Source organism: Rhodamnia argentea, chromosome 3 (assembly GCF_020921035.1).
Source record: "Rhodamnia argentea isolate NSW1041297 chromosome 3, ASM2092103v1, whole genome shotgun sequence".
In the NCBI taxonomy this organism is placed as follows: domain Eukaryota; kingdom Viridiplantae; phylum Streptophyta; class Magnoliopsida; order Myrtales; family Myrtaceae; genus Rhodamnia; species Rhodamnia argentea.
In genome coordinates this window covers 23,591,274-23,607,225 of record NC_063152.1, presented here as the reverse complement: position 1 = coordinate 23,607,225, position 15,952 = coordinate 23,591,274, and the positions used below count along the sequence as shown (strand labels likewise).

At 38.8% G+C, this 15,952-nt stretch overlaps 1 protein-coding gene across 1 annotated transcript; it reads right to left on the bottom strand.

The window, feature by feature from the left end:
* Positions 1 to 3,116: 3,116 nt before the first annotated feature.
* Positions 3,117 to 7,534, bottom strand: LOC115732799 (probable dolichyl pyrophosphate Glc1Man9GlcNAc2 alpha-1,3-glucosyltransferase). The gene is made up of 4 exons (XM_030663487.2): positions 6,728 to 7,534; positions 5,300 to 5,506; positions 4,691 to 4,928; positions 3,117 to 3,632 (listed from the first exon to the last, which is right to left on the bottom strand). Exons 1-4 carry the CDS (start codon positions 7,451 to 7,453, stop codon positions 3,226 to 3,228), a joined length of 1,578 nt encoding a protein of 525 aa, XP_030519347.2. The 5' UTR covers positions 7,454 to 7,534; the 3' UTR covers positions 3,117 to 3,225.
* Positions 7,535 to 15,952: the final 8,418 nt, after the last annotated feature.

Here is a 15,952-nt window from a genome sequence, read left to right as displayed (position 1 = left end):
GTGTATGATCATTCCAAAAAAAAATCAACGGTTTGGAAAACATTTATCTAAAAGAGATAACTCATATTGCCTATACAAATGAATTAATGAAAAATATTTTCATCATCAATGAAAACATCTATAAGTAATTGTTATGGCAATATTTCTTACCAATTAAATTTTCCACGCGATATAAAATAATTTGGGACTATGTCTTTGTGACTTTGCAAGCATATAGGTTTTTAGACGAGATTCGAAGTGTTCTATACATATAAAATACCAATAAGAACTCATCTATTCTTATAAAGAAGGATTCCGATACACCACATTAACAACAACAACAACAACAACTACTACTACTACTACTACTATTACTACTTCTCTAACAACTGTTCTTTTTTTTAAGTAACGGATCGCGCATAGATTGTAACATAATATTCAAAGTTAGAAGACACAAGTCTTCTCCTATGCTCTTCTTTCCTACATATGACCAAACATGCATTGGATTCAACAAATTCCAGGCTCCTTTCATTTGAATCTATTATTTTTCACCTAGAACTTTAGAGATTTTGAAACAATCCGATGGACCCTCCTATCAAGAATATATATATATATATATAGACACACACACTTAGTGAAAGGAAAGTGCCCTAATATGAATTGGATGTTCATGTAATTATGCAACGAATAATTGAAGTCCAGGATTGGGTTATAATGCATAGTTTTATAATGCCAGGCTACTTGAGAGTTACAGACATGCGCAAAAACAAAACTTTCAGGGAATAAGACGGTCAAACCCACCTCCTAAAGCTTCCAAAAGTCAAACCTTTTTTTTATTATATATATTTAAAACATACATAGCTGTACTTGCTGAATGATGAGGATAATGTTATGCTTTCTTTATGATCAAAGAGAATGATTTTTGTCCCACATAAGTACCATAATGTCTTACCGAAGCCACAAAGATAAATCGCAATTTTTTTAAAAATAAAGATGGAATATGCACGACAGCCTCATTATCTCTACTTTATAAATCTTAATTTGCGTTATTATCGCATGCCCACATGATTTCCAGCTCTAGGGTTGCAAATCGCATGCACATATGGAGCACGCCCTATGCTCGAGGTACTATATTATTGCGTTGACCCCAAACCCTGCTTTGACTTTGGCATCTAGGGTTTGCACTTGTTATCGGAGAGATCATAACACAAAGAAGAAGATGTATTTCGACGAGATATATCGAATTTTGATGTGTTGTCTTCGTTTGGTTGGATAAGAGTGAATAGGAGTTTCAAGATTGTTGTAATTGGTATTTAAAAAGAATTTTGATAGAACGTGATAATGTGTAAATGACTCGTTACGATATATTGTGGAAAGATACTTCGAATTATGATGTGTTTGTCTTTAAGTGATGGGACGAGGGTAAATAAGATTTAAGGATTTTATTAATGGGTATTCTCGGAGCACTTGTTCATAAATCAAAAAAAGAAAAACTTTCGATTTTCCGGATACTAACTTTTTCTGATGATGCATTTAATAAATACCTGTCGACATGTTGATCATTGAGAAGGAAAGGTACAATCAAGATGTGTTTGTTTTGGAGAAAAGTGCATGGTAAAGGAAAATACTTTGTGAGAAATAATTCTTCGAGAAAATGATTTTCCCTTTTTTAGATTAAGTAATTCATTTTTTTAAAATTTTTAAGCATGTATATTTTCTTTGATCGTAAATGATTTTCCGACGGCTCATCATTTTCAACAAACAAAACGCGCAAAAGTCCGAAAAAATTGATTCACAAAAACTTCTTTCACTCGTACAAAAACACCACAACAGAAGAAAATCGTTCTCGATATCATCGCTTCGGTGGTCCTCGAGAGTTTCATCTCCATGTTATGTGGGTCATCCAGAGAGCTCTGGCAAATTGATAATGGAAAGGTTATCTAGAACAAATGAAGTTCATACTCAGAAAATACAAAAAAGAAAAAAAATTAAAAATTAGAAAATGCTAACTGTAAACCTTTTGAAGGAGTCAGAGAGGGCCTTTGGGGATTAAATACAGTGTACCAAGGAACAGGTGAAGCATAATTGCTTTCTCTGTCCAAGGAAGACAACATTTGCAGACACTGAGACTGTCTTGCACAAAATGTCATGAATGACTCACCCACAGAGAGAGAGAGAGAGAGAGAGGGAGAGAGATGGCATCAGGTGATAGCAAGGTGGAATGGCCGGTGCAGTCTCTCTCTCACAGAGTCCTCTCTTCCTTTCTTTTTACTCTTGGCGTGCTCCTGCAATGCACGACCTCTGTTTCTGTTCTTTGTTGGTGAACGTGTATGTTTTATGTCACTTGATAAAGTACATGTGTTCTTGGGTTGGAGCGTGCATCAGCTTTTTGACATTTCTTCCTTTGATCGAGTTGGAGTTCTATCATGTCCTCTCTCTCTCAGAAAGGAACAGAAACAGGGCCATGTCTCCTGTTTCAGAAACTTTCACAAATTTTTCTGTTAAGTTCGGATTAAGTTAATCCAGCCATTAGGGTTGTTTGTCTTTAAATGGACTCAAAAGAGGAGATTTGAATCACACTCTATGCAGCTAGTATTTGGTCTGATTATGCTTCTGCTTCACTCCAAACTTAAGCTCTTCTCTGCAAAGGAAGAAATCCGCGAAGAGATGATCTGGATCTATTTCACGAGTTGAATGGTTAATACACAGTCCAAAATTGAAGAATCCAAGTTAATTGCCCCAGGTCGTGCTCATCGAGATTCCGATGTTTTCTGGAGCCTGTCCTTAAGAAATATTTTACCAATTATTCAACCGCATAATCACCAATAATGATGTCTTACTTGCTTATATTTATCGTCGAACTTACGACTAATGGATTTCTCCTATAACTAATGTGAAGAAACAAGACAAATGAAAAAAAAAAAAAACAGCAATCTTTTGATTAGCCAATTTCTTGAATAATTTTCTTAGAACAGAATAACATCATGTCATGTTCACCATTCACAAGCAACTTCATAGAGAAGTTACTGACTTTCTAACAGACAATGAAACCACAAATCAAGGTGGTGGTTTTGTTTGCTGATTCATCCCTTGAAGGACTACCAAGCTTTTAATCCAGTCAAATGGATTAAGGATGTGGCAAAACAGCTTTTCCATTCTCATTCAATTGGGAGTCAAACTATTAGATCAATACAACAGAGAGTTCCTCAAGATAGAGAAACACCAAATTTGGAAGAATTAGTGCTATCAACTAGAACATCTCACAATCGATCTCAGTTGCCAAATCCATGAGTACATGATGCCGAATGCACAATATACGGATATCATCATCAGGGGCACAAAAGGAAGCTTATTGCCGAGAATGTAAGGATGCAAGAACTGACCCCATAACTCGACGAGTAAAATACCGAACAAATAACACCTTGTGATCCAACCAATGGTAAAACCTCCTCCCTTGGCCAGACTCGAGCTTCTCTTCTCTCCGGATTGATCTCCTTTTCTAGACTCAGGAGCAGTTGCTTTTGCTCTTGCACTCCCATTGAATAGCGCAGAGAAGCCAAGGAACATCGCCACGCAATGCAGTAGCAGCAGCAACACTTTTATGGGATACTCTTGGGCTTCATAGAGAAGCGGGAAGAGCGAATAGCAGGATACTGCATGGCAAAGACACAAGACTGTTAGAACAAGGCATTTGAGAGGTTTGGCTAATTCATAAAAGACATTAGATACGTCTATCCTTTGTCGACATCAAAAAGTATTTGATTATTCGCAAGTGATGCAGAATCAAGAAAACGAATATGTAAGGGCTCGCAAACTCAAAGACAATAGAACAACTCAACCGGATAGTACATCTGACCCAAAAAAAAAAAAAAAAAAACAGATAGTACATGTCATGACTAATAGAAATTATTCAATGGAACGCAACACTAACACTGCATAAGCATGATTAAAGCGAAATTGACATAATAACAGTATTGACCCATTTAGGTTAAACTGGAAATAAGTAGAAACATGTATCACAGTGCACGGATTTACTGTCCAACAATCTGGTTCGTGTTCTAACAAACTTTCTTGGGATGATATGATCCAGCTCTGAATCATCAAAATATGCACATTTTGTTTGGTCGGGGATCAAAATATGCACATTAAAAAGTATGTATATGTATGTAGAAATGTATGTAAATTATGCATAATCTAAGAATATTAAAGAGACCATACGAACACTAGCCAGGAAAGTCTCTCAATGCCCCTCATTTTAATTTTTCCTTTTATTATTCCACTGCCTTTCCTCTTCTTCTTCAACAGAATAAGCAATTAAATGGCCAGAATGTGGAATAGCACACCAGACACACTTGGCTCCACGATCGATAGTTGATTCAGAACTTGATTTACACCATGCCTTTAGGCAATAAGACAACCAAAGAGGGGATTTTGACAAAATCTGGAATTTTCCTTTTCCTTCCTTCCTCACACACACACACACACACACACACACACACACATTGAAAACTGAAATTTAACTCATCAAACCAAATAAGGCTATTATAGCAACGAGCTTTTCAATGTAACTCATCAAACCAAATAAGGCTATTATAGCAACGAGCAACAAGCACATTATACGATGAGCGTGGTAGCAAAGAAGAATTTACAAGATTGGACATAAGCTGAATAACTTGATTAGGCAATGCCAAAAGAATCCTGAAGAGCATACCTATTGATAGCCAGAAATAATGCTTTGCGTCTCCCAGACTTTGTACAGCAGTGAGTGCTAGGGGGATGACAAAATGGAGAGATGCTTTTTCATGAACATGCCACCCAAACAGGAATCCGCTTGTGTAGGCATATGCTATCCATCTTGCAGCGTTCTTTGGTTGGGGGTTTCTCCAGGCCTTGATAAGACAAGGAGATAAGGCTAGCAGAACCATGATAAAGGTTGTCAAGGGGGTGATCTGTAGTTAACATATATATGCAACATCAGATGGCAATGCTACAGGGAAATTACTGGTCATCTGAAAACTCAAAAGATCAATGACTCTGGTCCCCACAATGTGTGCTAAATGCATCTTTTTTTTTTGTCAAAAATTGCATTTCCCAAGTGTAAAAATGTGGGAGACATGGAATTAAGAATATGAAATTTGGTCAACCCTCTGCCATAATATGTTTCTTTGGAGAAAATAAGAAATCAGTTGAACTGCTTAGAACATTACCAGGAAAATACAAATCGACAAAGCAACTTAATCAACTCCTCCTTGACTATACATGAGTCATCAGTTTGGCAGAGCCTTAAGTGCCAGATTAATTGCAAATTTAATGAAATTACCTGTGGAAGTACAGCAAAAGGCGATGAATTTCCCACGAGCCCACCAGTGAACGACACTGCAGGCATTTGAATGTCAAACCCCAATCTTCTTAGCACAAAAGACAGCACCTTGTCCATTACGATGTAGAAAACCCAAAAATTTGGTGCCCAGTAAGCATGACAAAGCCCCCTGCCAAATGGAAACATACGGCGAATGACTTGTTGCATCTGCACAGATAGAGTTCAATACTTATGCACTAATCAACTGCATTAACAAACACAAGCACAAAATCAGTTGTCAAATATGAGTGGCACCCATAAAATCGGCTGGTGAAAAGCACATATTCAATAAAAGCTATCTAGATTCTCCAAGAAGGATCGAATGATACAAAATAAGCTTTAGGAAGATGTGATAGAAGGCCTGTCTTAAAGCAGATTACACAGGCCACATGCATGTAGCGTCTGCCCAAGAGATCATCCGTGGAGTTAAAGTTGACACAAAAGAGGAGGCTCCTACATTGAATGGATAAATGATTCTATCCTGACTATTCTAAGAACATATTTGCCAGACATAAAAGCAAGCTTTAAGTCTGCATAAGCAAGCTTCAGTCAGCACAGTGTCCGCAATATAATTTACTATAATCTAAACCATAAGCAAGCTATGCATAAGTAAGCTTCCAAGCTTTTCCATAAGGAATCTTGGGAGCAACTGTGCTTGTAACATCATGAACTGGAAAACATAGCTGCATCGGCAACCAGATATTGCAGTAACCACAGGTGGAAGAGAAAAGGTTCCGTTTTAAGGTGTATTACAAATCCTAACACACAAGTAGATCTTGTCACCGTAACTTCTAGGAATGATAGGTACCAAACACAAGCCCCATAGACATGTTAAAACTTAAAAGAATGATAGGTGCTCTACAATCAGGCTCAAATGACCCTGAGAACCCAACATTGCCGCATTCCTGTATCCCTTAGATTTTTCTAGATAAAACAGCAGTTGCTGCGAAACATAGTCCCGACTTTCTGGATAAGTTCTCCATTTTCCTATGTCAATATTCAAACGCAAACTCAAGAGAACTCCATGTTCCACTGCCAGAAAAGGCGAAATTATGAACTTTCATGACCAGAACACCAAGTAAAAGCCAATATAACACTCAAAACGGAAATAAAATGGCCTTCATCCGAAAACTCCTCAGAGGACCTGTCCTTTCCACTAAATGAATAGCCCACAGCAGCAACATCACCTAAGAGCCATCACCTCTAAATTATAATCTTACACCAATTGCACCATTCCAATAAATGAAGAAACCATCTGACAGTTCACATAATTAGCTAGTGATCTCTGCGATTCCACATTGCACGAGAAGTTGCCCCCAAATAAAAAACAGAAATAAAGTAGCATTGCACAACAACTTCAGCATTTTGGAAATCAGGTCAGGCACTAACCTGGCCATGGTAAATGAATGGACCATAAGCTGCCGCAAAAATCGTGATGACCGCCACCCCTAGAGCCGAAAGCAAACCAAAGCCTCTCGCAAACGTGCCTCGGAAGCACCGCCTCAACAGGTATACAAAGTAAACCGGCGCAGCCACAGCAAACAAGTGCTTAAAGCACAACAATATCGCGAACAAACAACCACCCGCTAAGTCCTTCCCTTCGCTCAAGTACGAAATCGACAGCAGCAAAATCCCCAGCAAGAACCCATTATACTGAAAATGCACGTGGTCCACGATCAGCAGCATCGGCGACCAGATCACCAAGGCCCAGATCAATCTCCCCTTACGCGGCTCGCATTTCCTAGTCAGGCGGTACACCGCGTAAAAGAGGCACGAATCGGCGGCGATCACGGTGATCCTCTGGAAGAGGACGACGGAGTCGGAACGGTAGTTGAGGCCACGATGGAGGTGGACGATGACCGGGTCGACGGCGCGGGCGGCGTAAGAGAGGAGGAGCTCGAAGAAGGCGAAGAAGGGAGGGTAATCGAGGGTCCAGGGGCTGGTCTCGTCGGTGTACCAGCGGGAGAGGGGGAGGGAGTGTGTGAGGGCGAGCCAGTGGCGGTGGACCTCGAAGTCGGTGCTGCGGTAGGAGGGGATCAAGAGGAGCTTGAGGCAGGTGGCGACGGCTACGTGCCACCGGAGCTCCGAGATGGGCGGCGGCGGGGTATTCGTCATGGGGGTGTTGAACTTGTGGATCGCCGGCGACAGTCTAGGTCGAGTCTGGTGTACAGAAGAAGCAGCTCATGGAGAAGTGGTTTGGAAAATGGCCAAAAGAAAACTTGGAATTTTATAAAAAAAAATATAATATTGGATTTTGCTTTAGATTATAATAGAGGAGAACATGAGTCGGGTGGTTAGGATCAAGACCTAAACCTTGAAACAGATCATGTTATAACCGATTCTCAATTTTTGGAATCGAGAACTGACTCTGTTTATCTTAAAACCTATTTTAGAACCGACCCCGTTTTTTCGATCATGTTTCAAGGTCTACCCGAGAACCTGTTTTTGTTTTATTTCTTTTTTTGATTTTCTTTTTTTCATCAAAATAATATGAGTATTGATGAAATGATCCAAAATAAAAGAGGAATAATAAAACTCATTATCTGCCAAAAGCAACAATCCTTGATATAAGCAATAAAAATGATAATTCGTCAAAAGCAACAATTCAAAATATAATAATAGAAATTACAATCCACCAAAAGGAAAAATGATTCTATAAAACGCTAAATTAACACGTGCAATTCTTCCTATCTCACTACCACCAAAATCCACTAATAATCTCTTTTTTTTTTGTCTTGCAAGTTAAAAGACTCGAAGCCCACTTCGAAACTTGCAAGGTTGGCAAAAGAATCGAGATATTTTTTTTTAAACAGTAGGTAAAACTGGTTCTAAAACCTATTCAGGTGGGTCTTCACCTAAAATTGGGAACCGAACCAGTTTCAATCGGCTCCCAAAAATTAGAACCGGTTCCATGATCGGTTTGAGCATGAACCGATTCCCCGACCCTACTTTTCGGTGGTCCGATTCGGGTTCCAAGTAAATCCAATTCTATTGCACATCCCTAGATTATAAGTTATAAACTCGTTTAATGTAAATTTTGTTGGGGAATTTATCCCTCTAGAGTGAATGAGAAGGAAATGTGGGAGTCCCACATAGGATGAGAGGTAGATAGGAGATAGGTTTATTAAGTGGAACCTCACAAATGGGTTTGGGCCCCAAGGGGCACCCCACTTTTGTGGAGGAGGGAGGACCTACGCAAATGGATTTCGGTCCACACGCGCGCGCTGCCCCCGCCGTCCGTCCGGGCTTCTTATATTCCATTTTTTATTTTTTGCCCATCAATCTTTTATTTTTTGCCGAAATGACACATAGCCGAACGTAATTGTCTAGAAATTTCGTCATGGAACGAACAGTTGCAATTGTTCGGAAATTTCTGGACATTCGTCCGTGAACGAACAGCTACAATTGTTCGGAGAATAACGAACAAATACAATTGTTAGTAAGGAGTCGATCGGTTATGAAAAACTACCGCCCGAATTCAAGCTTCGTGACTCTTCGTGACTTTTCGTTCTTCTAAAATAAATAGTCCTCGAATAGGCCATTTTGGGAAACGGTTTTTCTTTCTTTATTCCCGAGCATACATTTCGGTTTCCTCCAAATCTTGCATACATGTTTTCCCCTCATACATTTTGTGCGATAATCCCGCAAAGTTACGTTCGTTGGAGTCCTTTGAAGAAGTACCGCTTCGGAGGAACGCGATCCGTTCTATCCCGGGAGACAATTGTCCAACGTCCTCGGGTACGAAATTTTTCTGAATTGAGGGGACAAATTTGTCTTAAGGAGACAACGACATTCGTTGGGCTCGGATCAATCTTCTGCATACTCATTTTACATTGGCTAAAGGTTAGTCTTTTAATCTTATTTTCTGTTTATACGAACTTAGACGACAACAATCTTTAGACAAATCGTTCTGTATTGGACTTCTTGTTTTTGCGCTTAGTTCGTATATATTTTTTTTGTTGTGAACAATATGTTCTTCGTTCGTTCAGTGGTGTATTGATTTTCTGATATGATGATCATTCTCGAACTTCAATCGTAACATTTATAAGAGTTGTTTTTCGAGATAAACGTATTTTTCTTTTGTGAACGTCGTCAGCATTTTGTTTCTCATGCTTACCCGAATCTGTATTGAGCATTGCAAGTATTCTGTGTGGTTGTATATTTCGTGTAATGCTTACAATTTGAAGAAAGCGTTCGGTTGGGCTTTTGTGTTGAATACAACTTTCATATAGTTGTCTTTCCCGAATTGTTGTCGCTCATATACTCACGTGTTCTCCGATATAATTTGTTCTCCATATTTTTAATTGCAAGTTTTCTTTGTTACGTCGTTTATTAGTAAATTTTATATTTTTTTAGAAATGGCTTCGACTTCGACTCCGATTACTCCTATTCCGAATCATGGAGAAAAGCCGGAGAAGTTCAATGGGTCTGATTTCAAGAGATGGCAACAAAAGATGTTGTTCTATCTCACAACCTTGAACTTGGCAAGATTCCTCAATGAGGATGGTCCTAAATTGGACGTTGGAGAGACAAATAAAGAAAAGGTTGCTGCTGTGGATGCATGGAAGCATTCCGACTTCCCGTGTCGTAACTATGTCCTCAACGGTCTAGATAATACTCTCTATAACGTCTATAGTCCCTTGAAAACGGCTAAGGAGTTATGGGATAGTCTAGACAAGAAATACAAAACCGAAGATGTCGGATTGAAGAAATTCATTGTTGGCAAATTTCTAGACTTCAAGATGGTCGATTCAAAGACAATCTTAAGTCAGGTTCAAGAACTTCAAGTGATTATGCATGATATTCATGCTCAAGGAATGACTCTAAGTGAATCATTTCAAGTGGCCGCTTTTATTGAAAAATTGCCACCTTCTTGGAGAGATTTTAAGAATTATCTCAAACACAAGAGAAAGGAATTGTCACTTGAAGACTTGATTGTTCGGTTGAGGATAGAGGAAGATAATAAATCTTCCGAGAAGAAGGTTGGCGTATATCCGGAGGTCTCAAGGGCCAATGTTGTTGAAGAAAGATCGAAACCCAATAAGAAGAGGAAAAAGCCTAGCAAGTCCGGAGAGGGATTCACCCAAGGTCCGAAGAAGTTCGTTGGCAAATGCTTTAACTGTGGAAAGTCCGGACATCGAGCCAAAGACTGCAGAGCCAAGAAAAGGCAGAAAACTCGTGCAAATGTGGTGGAAGAGATTTCTAATGGTGTTGATGATATCAATCAGATCGCTATGATATCCGAGTGTAATATGGTGGGAAACCCCAAGGAGTGGTGGATTGATACCGGAGCAACTCGTCATATCTGTGCAAACAAAACGATGTTCTCGTCCTACACAACCGTAGGGGGTGATGAAAAACTCTATATGGGTAATTCATCGACCTCTAAAGTTGAAGGTGTTGGAAAGATTGCTCTGAAGATGACATCCGGGAAAATTGTGACACCGAATAATGTTCTTCATGTGCCAGATGTTCGCAAGAATTTAGTGTCCGGATCTCTCCTTAGCAAGAATGGCTTCAAATTGGTGTTTGTATCCGACAAGTTTGTACTCTCCAAAAATGAGATGTATGTAGGAAAGGGTTATCTGAGTGATGGTTTGTTCAAGTTGAATGTAATGACCGTTGTAACCAAAGATGATATGAATAAAGTCGCTTCTACTTATATGCTTGAGTCTCCTAATATTTGGCATGCTAGACTAGGACACGTTAACTATAAGTCGATAAAGAAATTAATTAGTATGGGACTATTGCCGAAGTTTGATTGTCCAAGTGAAAAGTGCCAAGTGTGTGTCGAATCTAAGTTCTCTAAGCCTCCTTTTCATTCTGTAGATAATAGAGTCACGTAACCTTTAGATTTAATACACACAGACATTTGTGACTTGAAAGCAATACCTTCTAGAGGTGGTAAGAAGTACTTTATCACGTTTATAGATGACTGTTCGAGGTATTGTTATATCTATTTACTTAATAGTAAAGATGAAGCCGTGAATGCTTTTAGAACTTATAAGTGTGAGGTTGAAAATCGCTTAAATAAGAAAATAAAAATAATAAGAAGTGATAGATGAGGTGAATATGAATTTCCTTTTGAGGAAATTTGTTCTGAATTTGGTATCGTTCACCAAATTACCGCTCCTTATACACCGCAATCGAATGATGTGGCGAAAAGGAAAAATCGATCCCTAAAGGAAACAATGAATGCATTGTTGAACAGGTTCCGTTTACCGCAGAAATTTGTGGGGGGAAGCTGTCTTGACAGCAAACTTTATTTTAAATAGAGTACCCCACAAAAGGACACAACAAACTCCATATGAGAAATGGAAAGGCAGAATGCCTAACTTGAATTATCTCAAAGTGTGGGGGTGTTTGGCTAAAGTTGCGATTCCTAAGCCTAAAAAGGTTAAGATAGGACCAAAGACTATTGATCGTGTTTTTATCGGATATGCTCGTAATAGCAACGCATATCGTTTTCTTGTTCATAAGTCAGAGATCCCGGATATACATGTTAATACGATCATTGAATCAAGGGACGCTTCGTTCTTTGAAAATATATTTCCGTATAACATAGTATATGAGCCAATTGAAAATAATAAGAGGTCTTGAGATACTACATCTAGAAGTGATCCAATGGAGGATGAATCTAGACGTAGTAAAAGGCAAAGGACTTCTACGTCTTTTGGACCCGAGTTTCTGACATATTTGTTAGAGAATGAACCTCGGACATATAAGGAAGCTATGATATCTCCAGAAGCCTCGCTCCGGAAAGAAGCTATCAATAGTGAAGTTGAATCCATCTTGTCAAATCATACTTGGGAATTGATTGGCCTTCCTCCTGGCAATAAGCCATTACAATGTAAGTGGATATTTAAGAGGAAAATGAAAGCAGATGGTACTATTGATAAGTATAAGGCTAGGCTTTTCGTAAAAGGTTACGGCATAACGTGAAGGTCCGGATTATTTTGACACTTATTCACTGTCACGAGAATTACATCTATACGGATGTTAATTGCTATAAAGAGCCTTGTATAGACTTGAAATTCATCAAATGGATGTCAAAACAACTTTTCTAAATGGGGATCCGGAAGAAGAAATATATTTACAAAGAACCTTGAAGGGTTCATTGTTCCGGACAAGAGAATAAAGTATGTCGGCTTATCAAGTCACTATATGGCTTGAAACAAGCACCAAAACAATGGCATGCTAAATTCGACCAAGTTATGTTGTCGAATGGTTTCAAAATTAATGAATGTGATAAATGTGTATACGTTAAGAACACTCATAATAGCTTTGCCATCTTATGTCTATATATAGACGACATGCTTATAATGGGCAGTGATAGTGAGATTGTCAAGAAGATCAAATGCTTGCTTACAAGTAAATTTGATATGAAAGATATGGGGATCGCAGATGTCATTTTAGGAATTAAAATCAGTAAAACATCTGAAGGACTATCTCTATCCCAATCTCATTACATTGAGAAAATTCTTGAAAAAAGCAAGAATTTAGGCATATCACCAGTAAGTACACCGATAGATGTTAATTTACATCTTTCAAAGAATACCGGTGATAGTAAGGCTCAAAATGAGTATGCAAGTATACTAGGCAATTTAATGTATATCATGAACCGCACTAGACCAGACATAACTTGCGCGGTAAGCAAGCTAAGCCGATTTACAATTAGTCCAAATGAAAATCATTGGAAAGCTATGAAGCGTGTATTGGGCTACTTGAAGCATACTCAAGATTATGCTTTGCATTATACGGAGTATCCAACGGTACTTGAGGGATACCGTGATGCAAATTGGATAACTGGCACCAAAGACACAAAATCGACAAGTGGATATGTATTCACACTTGGTGGGGCATCAGTGTCATGGAAATCATCCAAACAAACTTGTATTGCTAGATCCACTATGGAATCGAATTTATAGCTTTGGATAAAGCCTATGAAGAAGCAGAGTGGCTTCAAACTTCTTGGAAGATATTCCTAATTGGCCTAAACCAGTGCCTGCTGTATGCATACATTGTGCGGCAATAGGAAGGGCAAGGAATGTCATGTATAACGGTAAGTCTCGACACATACGTCGAAAACATGACACTGTAAGACAACTTCTTTCTAGTGGAATTATCACCATTGACTATGTGAAGTCAAAAGATAATGTTGCAGATCCATTAACAAAAGGCTCAACTAGAGAGATAGTTGTAAAAACATCGAAAGGAATGGGTTTAAGGCCTATAACTAAGTCCTCATAGCGGATACCCTACCTTGTTGATCGGAGATCCCAATATCTAGGTTCAAAGGGACAACCAAGTTATGAAGACTCGTGTAGAGAATCGTAATTTATTACTCATTCCTAGATGAAGACAAGACTAATATGTGAAGGTTAAGCGAAAAGGTTTTAATGATTCCGAATTGAGTATGTGATATACTATATGTTCGTAAATCACCTATGTGAGTGTGAAGTGAGGGCCGCTTTCGTGAGAATTGAAAAGGCCGAATTCTCTAAAACACTCATGAGACCAAAGCGGTGTTCATGGCCAAAACGAACACAACGAAGTGAGAACTAACTTTGTTCGAGAGAAAGTTATGTGATTTTTATTGTTTAGGATTACACCAAAGGTCGACAGCTCAAAGACATCAAGTCTACTGATTGACCGAGTAAGTCCGATAGGTTTCACTAGGGAAAGTTCAAAGTTTCGAGACTACTTATCCCGATGTAACTATCTCTCAAGGAATAATCGCACATTGCATTTCATGCATATACGAAGAGTCGTGATGTCCGAATATCTCATTCATGTGGGGGATTGTTGGGGAATTTATCCCTCTAGAGTGAATGAGAAGGAAATGTGGGAGTCCCACATAGGATGAGAGGTAGATGGGAGATGGGTTTATTAAGTTGGAACCTCACAAATGGGTTTGGGCCCCAAGGGGCACCCCACTTTTGTGGAGGAGGGAGGACCTACGCAAATGGATTTCGGTCCATACGCCTGCCGCCGCCGCCGTCCGTCCGTCCGGCCGGCTCGGTTCGGTTCGGGTCCGGGCTTCTTATATTCCATTTTTTATTTTTTGCCCATCAATCTTTTATTTTTTGCCGAACAGACACATAGCCGAACGTAATTGTCTAGAAATTTCGTGCGCGAACGAACAGTTGCAATTGTTCGGAAATTTCCGGACATTCGTTCGTGAACGAACGATTACAATTGTTCGGAGAATAACGAACAAATACAATTGTTCGTAAGGAGTCGATCGGTTATGAAAAACTACCGCCCGAATTCAAGCTTCGTGACTCTTCGTGACTTTTCGTTCTTCTAAAATAAATAGTCCTCGAATAGGCCATTTTGGGAAACGGTTTTTCTTTCTTTATTCCCGAGCATACATTTCGGTTTCCTCCAAATCTTGCATACATGTTTTCCCCTCATACATTTTGTGCGATAATCCCGCAAAGTTACGTTCGTTGGAGTCCTTTGAAGAAGTACCGCTTGAGAGGAACGCGATCCGTTCTATCCCGGGAGACAATTGTCCAACGTCCTCGCGTACGAAATTTTTCTGAATTGAGGGGACAAATTTGTCTTAAGGAGACAAAGACATTCGTTGGGCTCGGATCAATCTTCTGCATACTCATTTTACATTGGCTAAAGGTTAGTCTTTTAATCTTATTTTCTGTTTATACGAACTTAGACGATAACAAATTTAACTACAAAAAGTCATTGAGGGATTGCCCCAGTGGCCACTCTTCCTATTTAGGAAGAGGGACCCCACCTTGGGGATGTGTGGAATGGAAATGCATGAGGAGGGAATATGTTTCGCATCCTACACATGACACTTAGCACACATAGCGTGACTTCTATAATAGAATCAAACAAACAAAAACAATAAAAAAATTTGCCATTATCAAATGAGGAAATATTATAATTTCTAGTGCATTCACTGCACTCGTTATGTGCACAATTAATAATTTGAAAATCCATTAAACACTTAATATGTGTTGATGACAATTTTAGTTCGACATGCAAAAGAAGGATTAAACCCTTCGCAAACGAAGGAGGCATTCCCAACAGACACTTATTTTATACCAAAAAAGTAAGGATAAAGTTGAGTGAAGTTACTCGCAAATAACTCGAGCTTAGCTCGATGATCACTCGAATTAAATTACCCGAGATTACCTTGATCATCAAACGCTAATTCGCTCGATTTCTAATCCAATTTAAGTTCGATATCATTTGAATATCTTGTCAAGTCAAGTTCCAACTTGTTAATATACAGCTGAAGAAGTTTATCGGCCCAATCGAGCTTATATATCTTTATGTTGTACAATACAGTAGATGTTAACATGGAACTAGTGATATTGGGTCCATGATTGTATTAGTGCTAGAATCGCTCGGGAAATTGATAATCAATTTGCCGCACTCAATTTACGTGCTCCGTGAGTAATTTACATAATTCGTTTTGACCATGTCATGTGATGTATAATTTGTGTATTGTAATTTTTTGACATTCGATTTGAACAAATTTGAATATTTACAAATTATTTATATGCGACGTACGAAAACATTTACTAGAAGATAATCTCGATTAAAAAAATAAATACTGAGTCAAAGAAGGTCAATCTCCGGTGA

Coding starts and splice junctions, on each gene's coding strand:
- LOC115732799 (XM_030663487.2), bottom strand. CDS start 7,453: ATGACGAATACCCCGCCGCCGCCCATCTCGGAGCTCCGGTGGCACGTA. Junction 5,507..6,727: donor CATTCATTTACCATGGCCAG/GTTAGTGCCTGA, acceptor CTATCTGTGCAG/ATGCAACAAGTCATTCGCCG. Junction 3,633..4,690: donor TTATTTCTGGCTATCAATAG/GTATGCTCTTCA, acceptor TTTGCCATGCAG/TATCCTGCTATTCGCTCTTC.